The sequence below is a fragment of the Plecotus auritus genome (genome assembly GCF_963455305.1).
Source record: "Plecotus auritus genome assembly, chromosome: 9".
Classification (NCBI taxonomy): Eukaryota; Metazoa; Chordata; class Mammalia; order Chiroptera; family Vespertilionidae; genus Plecotus; species Plecotus auritus.
Genome location: NC_137783.1, coordinates 151,633,230 through 151,650,545, shown reverse-complemented (window position 1 = coordinate 151,650,545; position 17,316 = coordinate 151,633,230). Strand labels below are relative to the sequence as shown.

The window sequence follows — 17,316 nt, the reverse complement described above, 5'->3', positions numbered from 1 at the left end:
CGGCCGCTGAGAGCAGCCAGCGTGAGCAGCCTGGCGGAGTGCTTGCTTCATTGCCACGGCAACAAGGCAAGCGTTCCGTGCCCGGCTGTGGATGGGCCTCTGGGCTGCGAAGAGCCTCTGGGCAGTGGGCGTGGAGTGGCCAGGCCCCGCAGAGAGCTACTGGCACACGGATTCATGTGCAGGGCTCCTAGTCTGACTATAAGATAAAGCTTCAGCTTACAGGCTGGGTCACTGTTTCCCCATCCAGGCAGTGATCCACCTGGTCCCAACTGTATTCTCTTGTCTGTCTTCTTTAATCCTTCACTGCCTGCCTCAGGTTCACCCCTGCCGTGCGTGCTGGACGCCGTTCAGGAGGCTTTCTGTTTGACATCTCAAGCGGAGAGCTCTGAGCTGCTAGGTTGCTGTGGACACAGATTAGGCCACGGGCTGCCATGTAGCAAGAACATGACCCCAGGCCAGGACAGGTGTCTTAAGTTTCTGTGGTAACTCCACTGTCCTGCCAAGGGTTTTGATTGGGTGTCCTCATTTTGTGTCCCTGGAACCCAGAGGGACAGCGGTCCCCTGTCCGAGCAGGACTACTACAGCCCAGAGCTGCCCATCTCAAGCTACGGCGCGAGTTGATGAGAAGCGAGTGGTTACAGGCAAGCCCTTCAGAGCCCTGGCCTGAGAGAGCCCTTAGCAAGCCCGGCAGCTCCTCAGCCCTCCTCTCCCACAGCCTGCTGGGCCCGCAGCACGTGTGGATGTGGGCAGGGTCACCCGTGGGGGTGGATGGGAGAGGAGGGCGCGGGTGACCGGTCATGCTCGAGCCCCATCCTCCCTTTGGTTCTTAGTGTGGTTCTAGGCCTGAAGTCTGGTCACCTTTCAGAGTCCCTCTCCCATGCCCTGCAGAGAAATAAGGCTCCCTGTCCTCCCAGCCAGCATTTCCTGTGTCTGTCTGCGGGTGCCTGCGGGGCCTGAGGACGGAGGACGGTGTCTGCCATGGTGTGCATGCTGGTAGGGGAGGCTGCGGTCCTGGCGGATGCTATGTCAGGAACAGCGGGCTGGGAGGCAGAGCTCTGGGTGTGAGGCCTGGTTTGGCCATTTGCCGTGTGACAGTGGGCGAGTCATTCAGCCTCTCTGAGCCTCAGTGCTCAGGATTTTAAAATGAAGGTGGTGTGACCGGCGGAATGGTGTCCTCCCAAAGATATCCACGTCCTGATCCCTGGACTCTGTGAATACATTACATGGCAAAGGGGACTCTGCAGATGTGGTTAAAATTAAGTGTGTTGAAATGGAAGATCCGAGGGGCCCAGTGTAATTCTTACGGTGGACGATGGACAAGGAAGGCTGGGAATGGTCATTTCGGGAAGACTCTGCCCACCTGTCTGCCTGCCTGTGCTGGCTTTGAAGATGGAGAAAGTGGGCCGGGAGCCAAGGAACGCAGTGACTCCAGGACCTGGGAACAGCCCTCAGAGTAAGGCCAGCAAGAACATGGGCGCCTCAGTCCTACAGCAGCAAGCAGCTGAATTCTGCCAACACCCTGCAGGCAGGCGCGGGCAGCAGCTTCTCCTTTAGAGCTCCCGGGAAGGAACGCAGCCCGCAGAAACGTATCCTTTTTGTCCCGTGGAACCCGTACCAGACCTCTGACCTCTAGGATTGTGAAGTCGGCCATTTGTGTTGTAGCCACTAGGTTTGTGGTGGGTGGTTTATGGTAGCGGTAAGGGTGCGTGCGCGTGGAGGCCCTCCCCGGGGAGACTGGCACCAGCGGGCTGGTCCGCAGCAGACTGGAGATGTGTTGGAATGTGAGGGATCGACATGAGGAGGAGTGTGGGTGGTATGAGACTGGGGCGGGGTGGCTCTCTCCCTTTGCCGCCTCTGCCCCTCCTCTGCTTGCCTTTTGCCTTAGGTGGCCTGGACCGTGCAGGCGAGTATCAGCCCAGCCGGCAGCCCGTGCGTACAGCCCTCCCCACTCTTCCCATCTGGGGAGCTGCCTGCTCCCGAGCCGGCCTTGGAAAGGGTCACTGATCCCTCGTCTTTGGCTCGCCTTTGAGGCGTTTCCTGGCCACAGACTTCCTGTGAGGATTGTGGCCCTCCCAGGGCCCATGCCACGTCCTGGCTGCCAGGCCCTCTTCCCTGAGAGGTGGAAGACGTTGAGTGGGCCTGGCAGCCATGTGGCCCCCTGTGCCATTCAGTAAACTCTGAGACCCAGGCCCTAACCGGTTTGGCTCAGTGAACAGAGTGTCGGCCTGCGGACTCAAGGGTCCCAGGTTCGATTCCGGTCAAGTGCATGTGCCTTGGTTGCGGGCACATCCCCAGTAGGGAGTGTGCAGGAGGCAGCTGATCGATGTTTCTCTCTCATCGATGTTCCTAACTCTATCCCACTCCTTTCCTCTCTGTAAAAAATCAATAAAATATATTTAAACAAACAAACAAAAAACCTCTGAGACCCAGGTGTCACAGTCCCTGGGTCCTGGTATGGGGTCGCCTCTCCCTCCACCTGACAGAATCCAGCTGGCATGGATGGGGAGTGCAGACACACTGCGAGCCAGCAGGGCTGGGAGGAGGCATCTGTTGTGTCTGCTGTGGGAAAGCAAGCCTGCGCCTTTGTGACTGTCTAACAGCAGCCTGAACCCCACCGCCAGCGCTGCCTGTTCATTGCAGACCTCGCCAGCCAGGGGCAGCAGCGCTGGGCGTTTCTGGGCTGGCACGTTGGGAGGCAGAGGAAAGTCGAGCTATGCTGGTGACTCCTGGCAAATGTGCACTGGGCCTCTAGGTGCTTCAGGTAGAGAACTAAAACCCTGAACCGGTAAAAGTAACATTCTCCGTGGAGTGAGGGTAAGAGGAGTTCTTAACCACAAAAGAGATCGACATGGAAAGGGGGGGGGCAAAATTTGAGCCCCCTGCACCCTGGCTGGTGTGTCTCGGTTGGACCATCATCTGTGCACCAGAAGGCGGCGGGTTTGACTCCTGGTCAGGCACATACCCAGATTGTGGGTTCCATCCCGTCTGATCCATGTCTCTCATGGATGTTTCTCTCCCTTCCTCGCTCTAAAATCAATTTTAAAAAACGTTGAGCACCCTGAGCCAGTTTGCTGCTCACTCTTCTGCCTGACAAGGAGGGCTGGGCAGCAGGTGGGAGAAAGCACCCCTCTTTACAGGCCTTGTACGTGGGGGTGGGGTTGTTCAAGCCCCAGGCCCTTGGGAGGGCGGCGTTGGCAGTCACTGGAGCACACGGATTCCTTCTGACTCCAGAGCAGCTGTGCTCCCTGTCCTGACCATTAGTCCCAACCTCGGCCTCCGCCCCTGCCCCGTGCTCCCTCCCTCCCATCACAGACTCCCCCCTGGAAGTAAGGGAGGAGGGGGTAGGAGTTGGCTTACAGCTATTTTTAAGAGCTAATAAGATAGTTGAAGATAAAAACATTAGGCTTCAAGATTTAGTAAAGCCTAATATGTTTTTTTTAAAAAATACATTTTATTGATTTTTTACAGAGAGGAAGGGAGAGGGATAGAGAGTTAGAAACATCGATGAGAGAGAAACATCAATCAGCTGCCTCCTGCACACCCCCCACTGGGGGCGTGCCCGCAACCAAGGTACATGCCCTTGACTGGAATCGAACCTGGGACCTTTCAGTCCGCAGGCTGACGCTCTATCCATTGAGCCAAACGGGTTTCGGCAAGCCGAATGTGTTTTTGTCATCAACTCTTATTAGCTCTTCACAGACTACCGATTCTCTTCTACTGACTGAAGAGCTGATTGGCATTACAGAGTTTATTGTTAAAACCTGGAAAAGAACTGAACAGTTTGGGAGGCATAGGCTCCAAATTGGGTGGATCCTTTGCTTTCTTGACTTTGGAAGGAACCCCAGGCAGGGCTCAGTGACCCGGTAAGCGGTCAGTTGCAGTGCTTCTGGGACACAGATTTGACGTTGGTAGTGCTGCTGTGGGAAGGTCACCGGGGGCTGTGCGGTGAGCCCAGGCACCGGCTCCAAGACTGGACGAAGCTCATGAACCCGTTGGGTCACATTCCACTCCTGCACTAGGACCAGCTGAGGGGCCTGCCTGGGACTGAGGCACAGCTCCCGATGCTGAAAGACCACGGCTGCCCGTCCTGCAAGAGGCAGGAGCCAGAGCCGCAGGCTGCCACCTAACAGCAGCGTCAGCATCCAAGGCCTTACCACTTTGGAACCTTTTAAAAACATATATATATGTGCTTTAATAGCTTTCACAGAGGGAGGGAGAGGGAAGATAGGAACATCCATCAGCTGCCCCTCTAACGCCCCTACTGGGGACTGAGCCCAAAACCAACAGGGGACTCTTGGTTCATGGGTCAATGGTCAACCAATGAGCAACACCGACCGGGCCACTTTGTAACCTTTTTACTTTTTGGTAATTCACGGCAATTTTAACATTGCACAGAAGCATCCTGGGTACCCTCTGCCCAGTTGCCTCCATTAGTAACGTTTTGTAAAACTGTAGTACAGCATGTACTAGGATATTCATACACAGTTAGATACAGAATGTTTTGCCCTGGCCAGTGTGGCTCAGTCCGTTGAGCATCATCCTGGGAACTGAAAGGTCACTTTTTTTTTTTTTTTAAATCCTCACCCAGCCCTCGCCAGTTTGGCTCAGTGGATAGAGCGTTGGCCTGCAGACTGAAGGGTCCCGATTCAGGTCAAGGGCACATGCCCAGGTTGTGGGCTCCATCCCCAGTAGGGAGCCTGCAGGAGGCAGCCAGTTAATAAATCTGTCTCATCATTGATGTTTCTCTCTCTCTCTCTCCCTTCCTCTCTGACATCAATAAAAATATATTAAAAAAAAATCCTCACCCAAGGAGTGAGGATATTTTTTTCCATTGATTTTTAGAGAGTGGAAGGGAGGGGGGTAGGGAGGAAAGAGAGAGAGAGAGATAGAGAGAGAGGGAAACATTGAGAAACATCGATTAGTTGCCTCCTACTGGCCCTCTACTGTGGCTGGGGATGGAACCTGCTACCAGGGTATATGCCCTTGACCAGGGAATCAAACCAGTGACCCTTTGCGGGCTGATGCTCTAACCCAGCTGTGGGCAAACTACGGCCCGCGGGCCGGATCCGGCCCGTTCGGCTGTTCTATCCGGCCTGCGGAGCCGAAAGAGCAGAGGGTTCTCTTGCTCTCCCCTCCGCTCCTTTACTTTGAATTTATATTAGTTCACACAAACACTCCATCCATGCTTTTGTTCCGGCCCTCCGGTCCAGTTTAAGAACCCATTGTGGCCCTCGAGTCAAAAAGCTTGCCCACCCCTGCCTAACCACTGAGTAAAATGGGCCAGGGCCAAAGGTCACTGGTTTGATTCCCGGTCAGAGCACATGCCCTGGTTGTGAATTCAGACTGGTCAGGGGCAGAGTGTGTATGGGTTGGTCGGTTTCTCTTTCTCCCATCCTCTCTCTAAAATAATCAATAAAAACATGTGGAAGCCCTGGCCCATGTGGCTCAGTCGGTTGGGCATCACCAGTGCACCAACAGGTTGCTGGGTCAGTTCCCGGTGGGGCATGTGCCCAGGGTTGCAGGCTCAGCCCCCGTGAGAGGCTTGCAGGAGGCAGTCGAATTCTGATGTTTCTTTTTCTCTCTCCCTCTCCCTCCCTCTCTCTCTCAAAATAAATTTAGAAAACATATTTAAAAAAGATACAGAGCCCTAGCTGGTGTGGCTCAGTGGATAGAGCGTCGGCCTACGGACTGAAGGGTCCCAGGTTCGATTCTGGTCAAGGGCACATGTTGGGGTTGTGGCCTGGGTCCCCAGTGTGGGGTCCGCAAGAAGCAGCCGATCAATGATTCTTATCATTGATGTTTCCATCTCTCTCACCCTCTCCCTTCCTCTCTGAAATCAATAAAAAAATTAAAAAAATAAAAGACTAAAAAAAAAAAAAAGATACCGAATGTTTCATCTCCACAAGGATCCCTCCAGTTTCCTTTTTACAACCACACCCACTTTCCTCTGGCCCCCACTCCTCCCTTAAACCCTGGCAGCCACTAATGTTTTTCATTTTTATCAACTCCCTGCTTTTTTAAAAAAAAAAAAATATTTCCATTGATTTCAGAGAGGAAGGGAGAGAGATATCAATGATGAGAGAGCATCATGGCCCGGCCGCCCCTGCACGGCCAGGAGCCCCACACTGGGGATGGAGTGCCCTGACCGGGGATCGCACCGGACCTCCTGGTTCATAGGTCGCCGCCCAACCACTGTGCCTCGCCGCCGCCAACTCCCTGCTTTTAAAAAGACCTCGCTTTTCTCATAACCAGAAGCGCCCAGGCTCCGGAGTTAGGTCCTGAGACGTTGGCCTGGCGCCGAAGGGGCTGTCCTCCCTGCCCGAAGCAGGAACCAAAGCCGCGGAGACGGAGCCTCCCGTGAGCGGTGTCTCCTCTGCCCGGCGCTGCGCCCGGAGCCCACCGCAGGCATGCCGTCTCGGGCCATTTCCCTTTCACCTTCCTACTTCTCTCAATAACACAAGCCAAACTCCAGAGAAAAGGACACTCTCGGCTCCAGGAGGCTCCCAGCCCGGAGCTTCGGGAGGCGGGGAAGCCCGAGCCCGCAGGTGCGCCGGCGGAGGGGGGGCGGGGCAGCGGCTCCTCCAAGGCCCGGCCCCTGCGCCCGCGGCGGCCGCTGGGACTCCGAGCCCCTCCGGCGGCCAAGCCTGAGGGGACCCCGTTGCTAGAGGCGTTGCCAGGGAGGGGTCACGAGGAGGGGCTCTCTTCCGGGAGGAGGACAACTGGTAACCCGGAAGCGGTCGGCAGTGCGGCGCTGTTTAAAGATGGCGGCGGAGGAACCTCAGCAGCAGAAGCAGGAGCCGCTGGGCAGCGACGCCGAAGGTACTGACTCCGGGAGGACCATCCGGCCAGGGCCAGGGGCGCGATGCGGGGCCGCTGGCTTCCAAGGCGGCGGGGGGCGGGGCGGCCGGCGGCCAGGACGAAGCGCGCGAACGGCTCCTTTCTCCGCCGCCGCCGCCGCCTCCCCTCCCCCTCACAATAGAAGGAGCCGCCGCTGCGACCCCCGTGCGGGCGGGCGGGCGGAACGGGCCCAGGCCCGCGGCCCTTCCCCTCGTGCGCACCCGGGGCGGGGCCTGGGCCGCCCCGTCCCCGCCCGGCCCCGCCCCCCCGACGCCGGGCTCCGGGTCCCCTGCCCTGCCGCCCGGGTCCTTGCAGTCAGGCCGAGGCCTAGGTCGGGGCCCGCCGCTCGCCCGCCTTCCCCAGAGCAGCCGGCCCCCGGGAGCATCGCGTTACACGGGGCTGCGGGGCACAAAGGACTGGGCGGCCGCCGGGGATGCTGCGGGCGGGGGGTGTGAGCGGCGGCGGGCGTGTGCCCTGAGGACTGCCGCCCGCCTTTCCCGGAGAGCCCCCTCTTCCGGCCTTGCAGCCCTCTCCGCCGGCCTGGCCATTGTTTTCTTAGACCTCTGAAGCGTGGGACCTTTCAAAATGGTGCCACTCTCTCCATTTTCACTCACGAGCTCGGCCCTGGAAACTCAGTCGGTCCCTTGGGTGGGAGGCTCAGCTCCATTGCGGGCCGCGAAGGGGACGGGTCCGAGGCCCAGCTGCGGACCCGGGCTACTCAGGCCTTCAAAGTTAGTTAGCACCCCCACCCCACCCCCCATTTTAGCCGCACACTTGAGGGACATCCCTGGGAGACGCAGGCCCCCGGGGAGGCCTTGTTCGGGGTCACGTAAGTTGAGGAGGAGCCAGGACCAGAATTCCTGGCCGCTGGCTCCTCACCAGTGGCTGCTCAGAGTGAGCCCCTCAGGTACCAGCTCCTCGTGATGTCATCGAGGGGAGGGAGAGGTGGCATCGGCGCCTCCGCACCGGAGGGAGGCTCTGCAGCGAAGCGGCAGGAGAGGGACCGTGGCGAAGCGCTCAGCCTTGGGGTTGGGCAAGCCTGGGTTCCATCACAAGCCTTTACTAGTTGTGACCTTGGGCAGGCTGCTTCACCTGGGCATTTGTTTCACCTGTAAAGGGGCACCATTAAGAATACATAGGATTTGTGGGGGTGGGTAGGGGCTGGGGGGGGATGGGAGATATCTGTGACACTATCAACAATAAAAAGAAGTAAAAAAGGGTACACAGGACGGCGGGAGGAGGAAGGGCGTGGTCAAGCAAGTGCAGGCTCACAGGAAGCTCTCATCCAGCCCAGGACTCTGCCGCCTCCTCCTCTTTTCCCAGGGGACCCTGCCCGCCTAGCCCCTGAGCACTCCCAGGCTGCTGGGAAGAGTGTAGGGAGCCGGGGGCAGGCGTGTTAGAGCTGGAGGACACACCTTGGGGTGATCACCTCTGCCGTGCATGTCAAATAGAAAACGAAGGCCTTGGAGGGGAAGGGCTTTGCCAGGATGGCAGTTGGGTGGAACAGGATGTAAGGTGCACGCTTCCATATTCTAAGCTGCTCTCCTGGCTGCTTTCGTCCTTGGCCCAGCGGCCTAGAGTGGAGCTAGCCAGGCCCGCGGTAATCCTTGGCTGCTTCCTTCCAGGTGTTAACTGTCTTGCCTATGATGAAGCCATCATGGCTCAGCAGGACCGAATCCAACAAGAGGTGAGGGGCTGTGGCCAGCGGCTCTGTGATGGGATGCATAGGCTGGGCCTGAGGCCTGTTGTTTTTCTCTACTTTGGAAGCCCTTTCCTCTCCAAGCTGTGCTAGATACTGGGTGCCTTCAGGCGGGGAGTGGGGTGGGGGGTCTGTCCCTGTGCCGCCCGGTGGCTGGCCCAGCACCCTTCCTTTAGGGTTCGGTGTTCTGGCTGTCAGGCGTAGGCCGCTCCAGAGCGTGATGGTTCCCTGCCCTCTGCAGATTGCTGTGCAGAACCCTCTGGTCTCGGAGCGGCTGGAGCTCTCGGTCCTGTACAAGGAGTATGCTGAGGACGACAATATCTACCAACAGAAGATCAAGGTGGGAGCCCAGCTGTGCGGGCAGGAAGCGTGGGGGTGGGAGCAGGAGCAGGTCTACGCCAGACACCTCCTTGCTGGGCCTGGCCTCTTGGAGGGTAGGGTGTTGGGGGAGCCCTCTGGCTGCTGGAATCAAAGGACCTGGGTTTAAATCTTGACTTTGCCACACAGCCGCTGTATCCTTGGCAGGCCGGCCCTTTAACGTCTCTGGCCTCTGGCTTCCTATCTCGGCGTTGGGATGATGAAAGTAGGGGCCCACGGTTGTTGAGAGCAGTTGTGAGGTTGAGCGAGAGACTTGTGGGGCATGATGGTCTCAGTGCTCACAGTGGGGCTGAATGGAGGGGGGGTGGAGACTACAGACCTTTGTGCCAGGTCCTGCTGCTTCGTTTACAAACAGGTAAGTCTCTTAACCACTCACTTCTCTGTGAGCTCGGAGGCTGAGATGTGGCAGGTTTGTGCCAGGGGTCCTCAAACTACGGCCCGCGGGCCACGTGGCCCGCCGAGGACGTTTATCCGGCCCGCCGGGTGCTGCTGCCCTGCTTAGCAGCCGACTCGTCCCGGGCCCACAGTGCGCATAGGAATTTGTTCATAGTTTTTTTTAAAAACCATAATCCGGCCCTCCAACGGTCTGAGGGACAGTGAACTGGCCCCCTGTTTAAAAAGTTTGAGGACCCCTGGACTGTAAACAGTAACCATTGCCAGCCTGGGGGTTTAGTAAGTGTTACTCCTCCCACCTCCCCCTAAAGATCAGAGATGCTTAGAGCCTTCTATCCATGTCAGGGCCAAGCTGGTAACCCAGGTGATTGAAGGTGGTCCGGTCCAGCGGTGAATGTGGGCACCACAGCTCTGAATCAGACGGGCAGGGAGTGCAAGCACCTGGGCCAATGGGAGTGACCATGGCTGTCACTCCATTGTTGCCAGATCTGTTTTTCCAAGAGAAGCCAGAAATTATTTTGATATGAAATCTCCAGGTTCCTAACAGTTGGCAGGTAGTTCAAATTTAAAATGTTACGTGGATTGCCCTAGCTGTTTGGCTCAGTGGATAGAACGCCGTGGACCGAAAGGTCCCAGGTTCAAGTCCAGTCAAAGGCATGTACCTAGGTTGCAGGCTCCGCCCCAGCCCGGGCCCTGTGCAGGAGGCAACCAATCGATGTGTTTCTCTTGAAATTTCTCTCGTTTTCTCTCTCTCTAAAAAATCAGTGGGAAAATATCCTCGGGTGAGGATTTAAAAAATAAAATGTTACGTGGCTCAAACAGTACGTACAGGCCAGATCCAGCTGTGTGTGGCCTGTGGTCTACTCCGACCCCTCGCTTAGGTGTTTGCGATTTACCCAAGGTCTGCGGAGAGGTGACGGTACTGGTTCTGGGGCCTGACAGACCCGGGTTTGAGTCATCTCCACCACTGCCAGCTGCGTGATCTTGGGCAACACTGAGCACCCCTGGGCGGAGGTCCCTGCCTCACAGGGCGAGTGTGATGCTGGAGGAGATGCCGGTGGTCAGTGCTGAGCTCTGTGCGCAGCGCACGGCCGGGGCCTAACCGGCGGTAGGTCTCTGCTCTTCCTCACGTGGTTGGTTAGTGGCGTGGGGCCTTATTTTAAGACTTCCCCGTCACACCTAGGCCACCCTGGTAGAATCGACAGGGTGGTGTCTTGGGTTTTTTCCCATCGAGTCATTCAGCACATGTTCGAGTATCAGCATGCTGTGTGTGCAGAACTGGCACCCCCACTCGGTGCTGTGCCTGAGCCCAACGTTGCTTCTAGGGAGGTGCCTAAGCATAGACGACAGAGCCTAAACAGAGCTGGGTGGCTCTGCGAAATGGGCCCCTCTGAGGGTTGGTAGGGTAATGGGGTGCCAGCCCTCCGCCAAGGGCCTGGCATGGAGGAAGTGCTCAGCAGGATTCTGGGAACTCCCTGGGAGCTGCAGTGATTTGGGCTCTTCGCACGATAGTGAGCTGTTGTCTTAACGTTTATGAGCACAGGCTGCGGGCCAGGCACTGTTCTGGGCCCTGAAGATGGAGCCATGACTAACTGGCACACTCCTGCCCTCATGGAGCTCAGTGGACAGGCAGATCAGCCAGGGGGAGCTGAGCGGTGGTGATGGAGTGATTGAACTGACGGCACAGGCGTAGGCTGTGGCCGCTGGGGCAGGAGTACGTGGGTGGTTTGAGGAGCGCGTGGAGGCAAGTGGGGAGCAGTTGGCGGTGGGAAATGGGGCTGCAACCAGAGAAAGGACATAGAGGAGGATGAGGGTATCAACAGGTTTCTGGGCTGCTCAGGTGGCTGGGTGAGAGTAGGCTGAGCGTAGGTGGAGGAAGGAGACCCGAGAGGAAGCTTTGCAATCGGATCAGCAGGAGGCGGGAGAGAAGCAGTGACAAGTGCTTGGGACTGGATGCATTCAGGACAGCGCCAGAAGGGTCCGCGTTGGATTGGTGCGGTGTGAGGGAGTGCAGTGACCGTGAGGCTTTTAGGGAGTGAGAGGAAGTGCAGTTGATTGAGGGGGAGGCCGAGAGGAGCAGGCACGTGGGGAGGTCAGGACCTGCCTTGCCAGGCCGGGCCGTTCAGAGGAGGTATAGATGAGGCGGTTGGATGTGTGAGCTGAAATTGGAGGTCAGGCCTGAGATAGGGCGGGCGAAGAGTTACGTTAAGGCTATTTAATCCCAAGATGGATGACATCCAGAGAGTTGACAAGCGGAAGCTGTCCCGGGCCTGAGCAGGGTTGTGCCATGCACGTGACGGTCACTGTGGATGGATGTGTGTTGTGACCATCTTCTGGCAGGTGACGCGCCATGTCCTGAAGGGTGTTGTGGTTTGGCGGTGACCCTGACCATCACAGGTTAGAGGGATGAGGTGGCACGGCAGTGAGGTACAGCACAAGGAGAGGGTGGGAAGGAGTGTGGAGGTGTCTTGAGGTGGGGGTTCAAGGAGAATGGAGAAGGTGTGAAGGCGCCATTGGGGAGCAGGGGAGGGTGAGGCCTGTTTGCCAGGCAGCACTATTGGCCCACCTGTGGGGCAGGTTTGACTGACAGAAGAAAGTCCATGGAGTTTGGCTAGGAAACCGGAAGACGGCACCTGGAGGTGGTACCTGTGCGCCGGCAGGGCAGAGTTGAGAAGGAGCCGAGGGGAGCTGTTACCCACCCCGGCCTGGGGGCTGTGCACCCCTGACCCAAACCAGTTTGCCCTGGTCTCATGGTCTGAAAGCCTGATCACGGGACGGCTGCACTGGCCCAGGACTGATTCGCTCGCTCGTTTTCATGAGCAGACAGCCCTGCAGGCCCAGGCACTCGGGTCCTGGAGGTGGAGCCCGGCGTGGCCAGTGGCCGGTGACTGGTGACTCATGCAGCCAGCGTGTACATAAGCCGTGGCTTCCCGAGGCTTTGGGGGCTCTGGGCAGCGGATCGCTAGGTGACTCCCGCCACCAGAGTCAGCAGCCAAGGATGGCAGGTAGCTGCTTGGGGCTCAGTTGCCACGGCTGTGGTGTGGCCTTTGTTGGGTGGTGCCTTGGCCTGCCCTGGAGCTGGCTGACGTTGATGGGCACGGGGTGGGGCGGGGCTGCCTCTCTGCAGGACCTCCACAAAAAATACTCGTACATCCGCAAGACCAGGCCCGACGGGAACTGCTTCTACCGAGCCTTCGGGTTCTCCCACCTGGAGGCGCTGCTGGACGACAGCAAGGAGTTGCAGAGGTGAGGAGGGTGGGCGCCCTGGCCCTGAAGGAGGTGGGCGAAGTTCATGGGGGCTTGCGGGGCCCCCTCCTCCTCCTCTTCCTCGATGACTAGGAGGTGTACAGTTCCACCTGAGGGCAGACAATAGGCTGGGCCCCTACTCTGTTGGCTGAGGGGCCCATGCCCCCCTCCCTTCCCCTCCTGCCGCCAGGTTCAAGGCTGTGTCTGCCAAGAGCAAAGAAGACCTGGTGTCCCAGGGCTTCACCGAGTTCACAATTGAGGATTTCCACAACACGGTGAGCCCGGTCCTTATTGCCTGTCGGCCAGAGTGGAGGGTGGGTGGCCTGGCCGCGGCGGGGTTGACCCATCTCCTCCCTCATCTTGTCTCTCTTCGGCGGCAGTTCATGGACCTGATCGAGCAGGTGGAGAAGCAGACCTCAGTAGCCGACCTGCTGGCTTCCTTCAACGACCAGAGCACCTCGGACTACCTGGTGGTCTACCTGCGGCTGCTCACCTCTGGCTACCTGCAGCGGGAGAGCAAGTTCTTCGAGCACTTCATCGAGGGCGGGCGGACCGTCAAGGAGTTCTGCCAGCAGGTGCCACCCCGCCTCACTTCTCAGATTCAGGGCCCTCCCTTTTCTGTCCTCTCCGGGTGGGGAGCACCGGGGCCTGGGGGAGCGCCCTGGGGTCACTGGGGGCTTGGGGAGGGGTGCTGAGACCCAGGCACTGACCTGCACCCGTGCTGCAGGAGGTGGAGCCCATGTGCAAGGAGAGCGACCACATCCACATCATCGCGCTGGCCCAGGCCCTCAGCGTCTCCATCCAGGTGGAGTACATGGACCGCGGCGAGGGCGGCACCACCAACCCGCACATCTTCCCCGAGGGCTCCGAGCCCAAGGTCTACCTTCTCTACCGGCCTGGACACTACGACATCCTCTACAAATAGGGCTGGCTCTGCCCGCCGCTGCCCTGCTGCCCTCCCCTCTGCCAGGCACTAGACATGTACAGAGGTTTTTGTGTGGTTGTAAATGGTCATATTTCACTCCCCCTTCCCTGTCATACAACCGTCCACGTTTTATTAAAGGGGATGCTGGTGGTGAGCCCCGTGTGCGCGTCCCTGCTCTGCTGCTGCCCGCCTGGATGCTGTGTGTCTGGCTGGCCCCTCCCCCGGGTGGGTTCCTCTCAGCCTTCCACCTGTCCGCCCTCAAGCCTCCCCAGCAGTTTTGAGGGGCTAGGCCTCTTGGGGCCCCCTCCTGGTTATTGGGATTCTGCTTCCCTCGTGCCTCCGTCCCCTCCTTTGCTGGCCCAGGAAGTTCCTTGGGGGCTTACCCAGGGGCCTAGGACCATCAAGGCTTCAAGCTGCCCCCTCATAGGTCCACCTCCGTCCTGCTGTCTTGGCCCGGGCCCCAGACCCCAGCTGCCTGCTCTCCATCAGGGGTCTGCATGTCAGGGAGCACTGGGTGGAGAGGGCCGACATGATGGTGGAACCTGGCTCAGCAGGCGGAGGAGCTGGGGTACCTCTAGTGCACCCCCAGGTGACCCCACCCTGGTAGGGGCGGGGCAGCCTTCAAGCCTCTGCTTGGTCAGGTCCCTAGGCTGGACTTGCCAGGCTGCCATCCCCCTGCCCACCCCAGGCCCCCCCTGCCTGTGCCTGCTTTGCACCCCCTTTGCTTCAGCCACGGTGTCTGCATTGCTTGCCTTTTTGCCTTGACTTCCTTTTCTCCCCCACCCCAGCACATGTGGGGGCTCAATCCCCAGGCTGTGAACTCCTTGGGGGGCAGGCCCTCAATAAATGTGAAGTACTGCCCACGTCTGCCATCGCCTGGCCACTGAACTCTCAGCAGCCCCTCTGAGCCAAAGCATCTGCCTACACCTGTGGGTTACCTCCCTCACCCAAGTCAGGGCTCAGACAGCGGAGCTGCAACAGGGTGGTCTTTATTAGGAGGCTCCTGAGAGGCAGAGGGAAAGGATGGGGTGACCAGGCCCAGCTGCAGGCTTCAGCACCTCTCAGAGCTGGGAGCGAGGTCCAGCAGGCCCCGGCGAGTCTGCGGGCAGAGCACACAGGTTGGAGGGAGCGGTGGGCTGTTGGCTTCCCAGGCTGCCTCCCTGTGGGTGCGCACCAGGGTGAGCGGGCGTGTTAGTGGGCAGGTTAGTGGGCAGCCACACAGCAGGCCAGGCCCTGCTTACCAGTCCTGGTCAGGGTGTGCGGCGGGGCCTCAGGCTGGAAGGCAGAGGACACTGAGAACCGGCCTGGGGGTGGGGGGGAGGGGGTAGGGCTGGTGGGGGTGGGCCCTGCCATAGGTACCTACCCACTGGGAAGTAGTGGGGGAGCCGCTGCAGGTAGATGTTTTCATCCTTCTCCAGAAACACACAGATGATCAGCCGGTCCACCTGCACCAGGGCCTGTTCAGCCTCGCAGGAGCCACCCTCTCCCTGGCTCCCGGGCCTGGTCACTGTCCCCCCTTGCCCCTTTGGGACGCCCTTCAAGCTAGGCTACACCCTTCACAGGAGGGGTTCATGGTGTGTGAAGGGAAGGAGAGGGATGCAGGAAGGACTGGTGTGGCCAGAGACTTGTGGGCCAGGTGCTCTGCACCCTTGCCTTTGGCAATGACAGATGGGGCTGGTTAGTGGACCGGGATGCACCCCATCACCCTACTCCTTCAGGCCCCTCAACTGGGCCCGGCCTCACCTTGTCCTTGTGCTGCTCCAGCCACTCGCGCAGTGCAGCCAGCACTACCTCCGCCGCCGCCTCGTTGGGGTAGCCTGGGGACCCCAAGAAAGTGAGTCCCGGTTCTGCCCTGCCCCCTCGCCACTCTGCCACATGTTCAGCTCCCGCTGCCTGCCTGCCTGCCCCGACCCCACCCTTTCTCCTCTCTTGGACCCCACTCACCAAACACGCCGGTGGAGATGCAGGGGAACGCCTGGCAGGGGGGGAGGGGAAAGGATAGCGTCACTCCGCCACGCCCCTCCTCGCGCCCAGCTTCACCGGCCGCCCTCGCCGCCCTCGCCGCCCTCACCGCTCCGCCGCGCCCCGCCCTCGGCGCCCTCACCGCCCCGCTCCCGCCGTCCGCTCCGCCCCGCCCCCGGCGCCCTCACCGCCCCGCCCCCGGCGCCCTCACCGCCCCGCCCCTGCCGTCCACCCCGCCCCCGGCGCCCTCACCGCCCCGCCCCTGCCGTCCACCCCGCCCCCGGCGCCCTCACCGCCGAGCGGAGCCTGTGCTCCAGCAGCAGGTCGAGGCTGCTCAGGTAGCAGCTGCGGAGCTCGGCGGCCTGGCTGGCGCTGGGCTCTCCGTGGGCGATGGGCCCCACCGTGTGGATGACATCTGCGGGAGGCGACCGGGTCAGGCCGGCTAGGGTCTCCCTGTGCCCTCGGTTCTCCCCCTGCCAGTCTGGGCTCTGGAGGGGACAGGAAATGGGCCCTCTTCCCCCTCCAAGTTCCAGGCTGTGGCACACCGGTGTGCTCTGGAGCCCAAATCCACACCTCGATGGACTCCGCAGGCCCGCTCCACAGCCGCGTGCACCGGCTTAGAGGCTGGGCGCGCGAAGGCCCGCCCCTTTGCGCTCCCCCTCCCTTCCAGGTCCTGTCCCACCCCAGCCTCCACGCGCCCCTAGGCTGTGCGAGCAGGGCCAGGTCCCGGCACTTAGGGCTAAGAAGTGCCCCCTGAGGAGGCTGCCAGCAACTCTGGGGGGCCGCGCCAATGACAAAGGCTGGGTACGCGCCCCGTAGGGCGGGGTTGTCGGGACTCACACTTGGCGGGCAGCCGGTAGCCGCCGGTGATCTTGGCCTTGCCGGTCTCGCAGTTCTGCAGGGTCCGGCACTCGTCGGTGAGCAGGGGCCCGGCGGCCCGGTGAATGCAGCCGTCCACTGCAGGGGGAGGGGCAGTGAGCCTGGGCTCCTCGCGTCCCCCCGAGCCCACTGTACAGAGGAGAAGGCTGAGGCCCACCACTGAATGGTCCCAGCCCCCTCGATTGTGCTGCGGCCCAGCGGGCACCGCGCCTTTGTCCCACGGCCTCCAGCAGCTTGCGTCGCCTCCGCCCCCCATTGTCTCCCCTCCGGAGAAACCGAGGCGCGGAGAGGGTCCGCCGCGGACCCCGGCAGGAAGCGGCGCGGCACGGCCGGCAGGGGGCGCGCCAGGCCCGCTCTGCTCTTCCCCGGCAGCGCGGCGAGGGCGCCGGCGGGCTGGGGCTGCCCGGACGCGGGCGGCTCGGAGCGGTGGGGTTGGACGGCAGGGACCGCCCCAAGCGCCGGGCCAGGGGTAAGTTCTTCCTGCCCCAGGGCCGACCTCCCGAGGCGAGGCTCCTCGGGCCGCGCAAGCTCTAGGGTCCACTTTACAGATGAGGAAACTGAGGCCACGAGTTACAAGTGGCGGATCAAGTCCGGGCCTTGAGCCTGGTCTTCCAGCCCCTCGGGGCGCCGCCTGCTCAATAACAAGCCGCCTCGTTAGCGCATCCGCCTTAATTGGGGCCGCGCCGGGCTTGTTAAACCGAGAAGGCGGCTCTGGGGGCCCGGCCTGGGCTCAGGTAAACAACTCGGGCGGGCGTGGCGGAGGCGCAAAGGTGACACTCCTTCAGCACCCCCTCTCCCTGGTGCCAGGGCCTGAGAGGGCCTGTGGGGGAGGAGAGGCTCGGCGTCAGGCAGGCCAGGGCCAAGTCCAGGCTCCCCCCTCCTTTCCTGTGCCAATGGACAGGTTGGCAAGTCCTTTCCCTGAGTGCCCACTGCTTCATCTGGAACATTGGGACAGTGACCCACCCCTGGGGTGGAGTTGGCATCCTGGCCCGGAGAA

The 17,316-nt window shown here is 60.4% G+C and overlaps 2 protein-coding genes across 7 annotated transcripts in view; one reads left to right on the top strand and one right to left on the bottom strand.

Moving 5' to 3' along the window:
- Nucleotides 1–6,317: 6,317 nt before the first annotated feature.
- OTUB1 (OTU deubiquitinase, ubiquitin aldehyde binding 1) lies at nucleotides 6,318–14,345 on the top strand. Its single transcript, XM_080643236.1, has 7 exons — nucleotides 6,318–6,819; nucleotides 8,463–8,524; nucleotides 8,778–8,876; nucleotides 12,435–12,553; nucleotides 12,744–12,828; nucleotides 12,934–13,128; nucleotides 13,281–14,345. Exons 1-7 carry the CDS (start codon nucleotides 6,762–6,764, stop codon nucleotides 13,476–13,478), a joined length of 816 nt encoding a protein of 271 aa, XP_080499362.1. The 5' UTR covers nucleotides 6,318–6,761; the 3' UTR covers nucleotides 13,479–14,345.
- A 100-nt stretch (nucleotides 14,346–14,445) lies between these two features.
- Nucleotides 14,446–17,316, bottom strand: part of MACROD1 (mono-ADP ribosylhydrolase 1) — a 132,519-nt gene continuing 129,648 nt past the window's right edge. Inside the window, exons 5-11 of one of the 6 annotated variants that reach the window (XM_080641892.1) lie at nucleotides 16,281–16,397; nucleotides 15,734–15,855; nucleotides 15,423–15,453; nucleotides 15,222–15,295; nucleotides 14,842–14,923; nucleotides 14,720–14,753; nucleotides 14,447–14,577 (exon numbers count right to left, since the gene is read on the bottom strand). In XM_080641892.1, the coding sequence (XP_080498018.1) occupies nucleotides 14,749–14,753; nucleotides 14,842–14,923; nucleotides 15,222–15,295; nucleotides 15,423–15,453; nucleotides 15,734–15,855; nucleotides 16,281–16,397 (431 nt within the window). In that variant the 3' untranslated portion in view covers nucleotides 14,447–14,577; nucleotides 14,720–14,748. Of the gene's footprint in view, nucleotides 14,578–14,719; nucleotides 14,783–14,841; nucleotides 14,924–15,221; nucleotides 15,296–15,422; nucleotides 15,454–15,733; nucleotides 15,856–16,280; nucleotides 16,398–17,316 lie in introns of all 6 variants that reach the window. The other 5 variants (XM_080641895.1, XM_080641894.1, XM_080641891.1 and 2 more) reach the window with 5 other exon arrangements.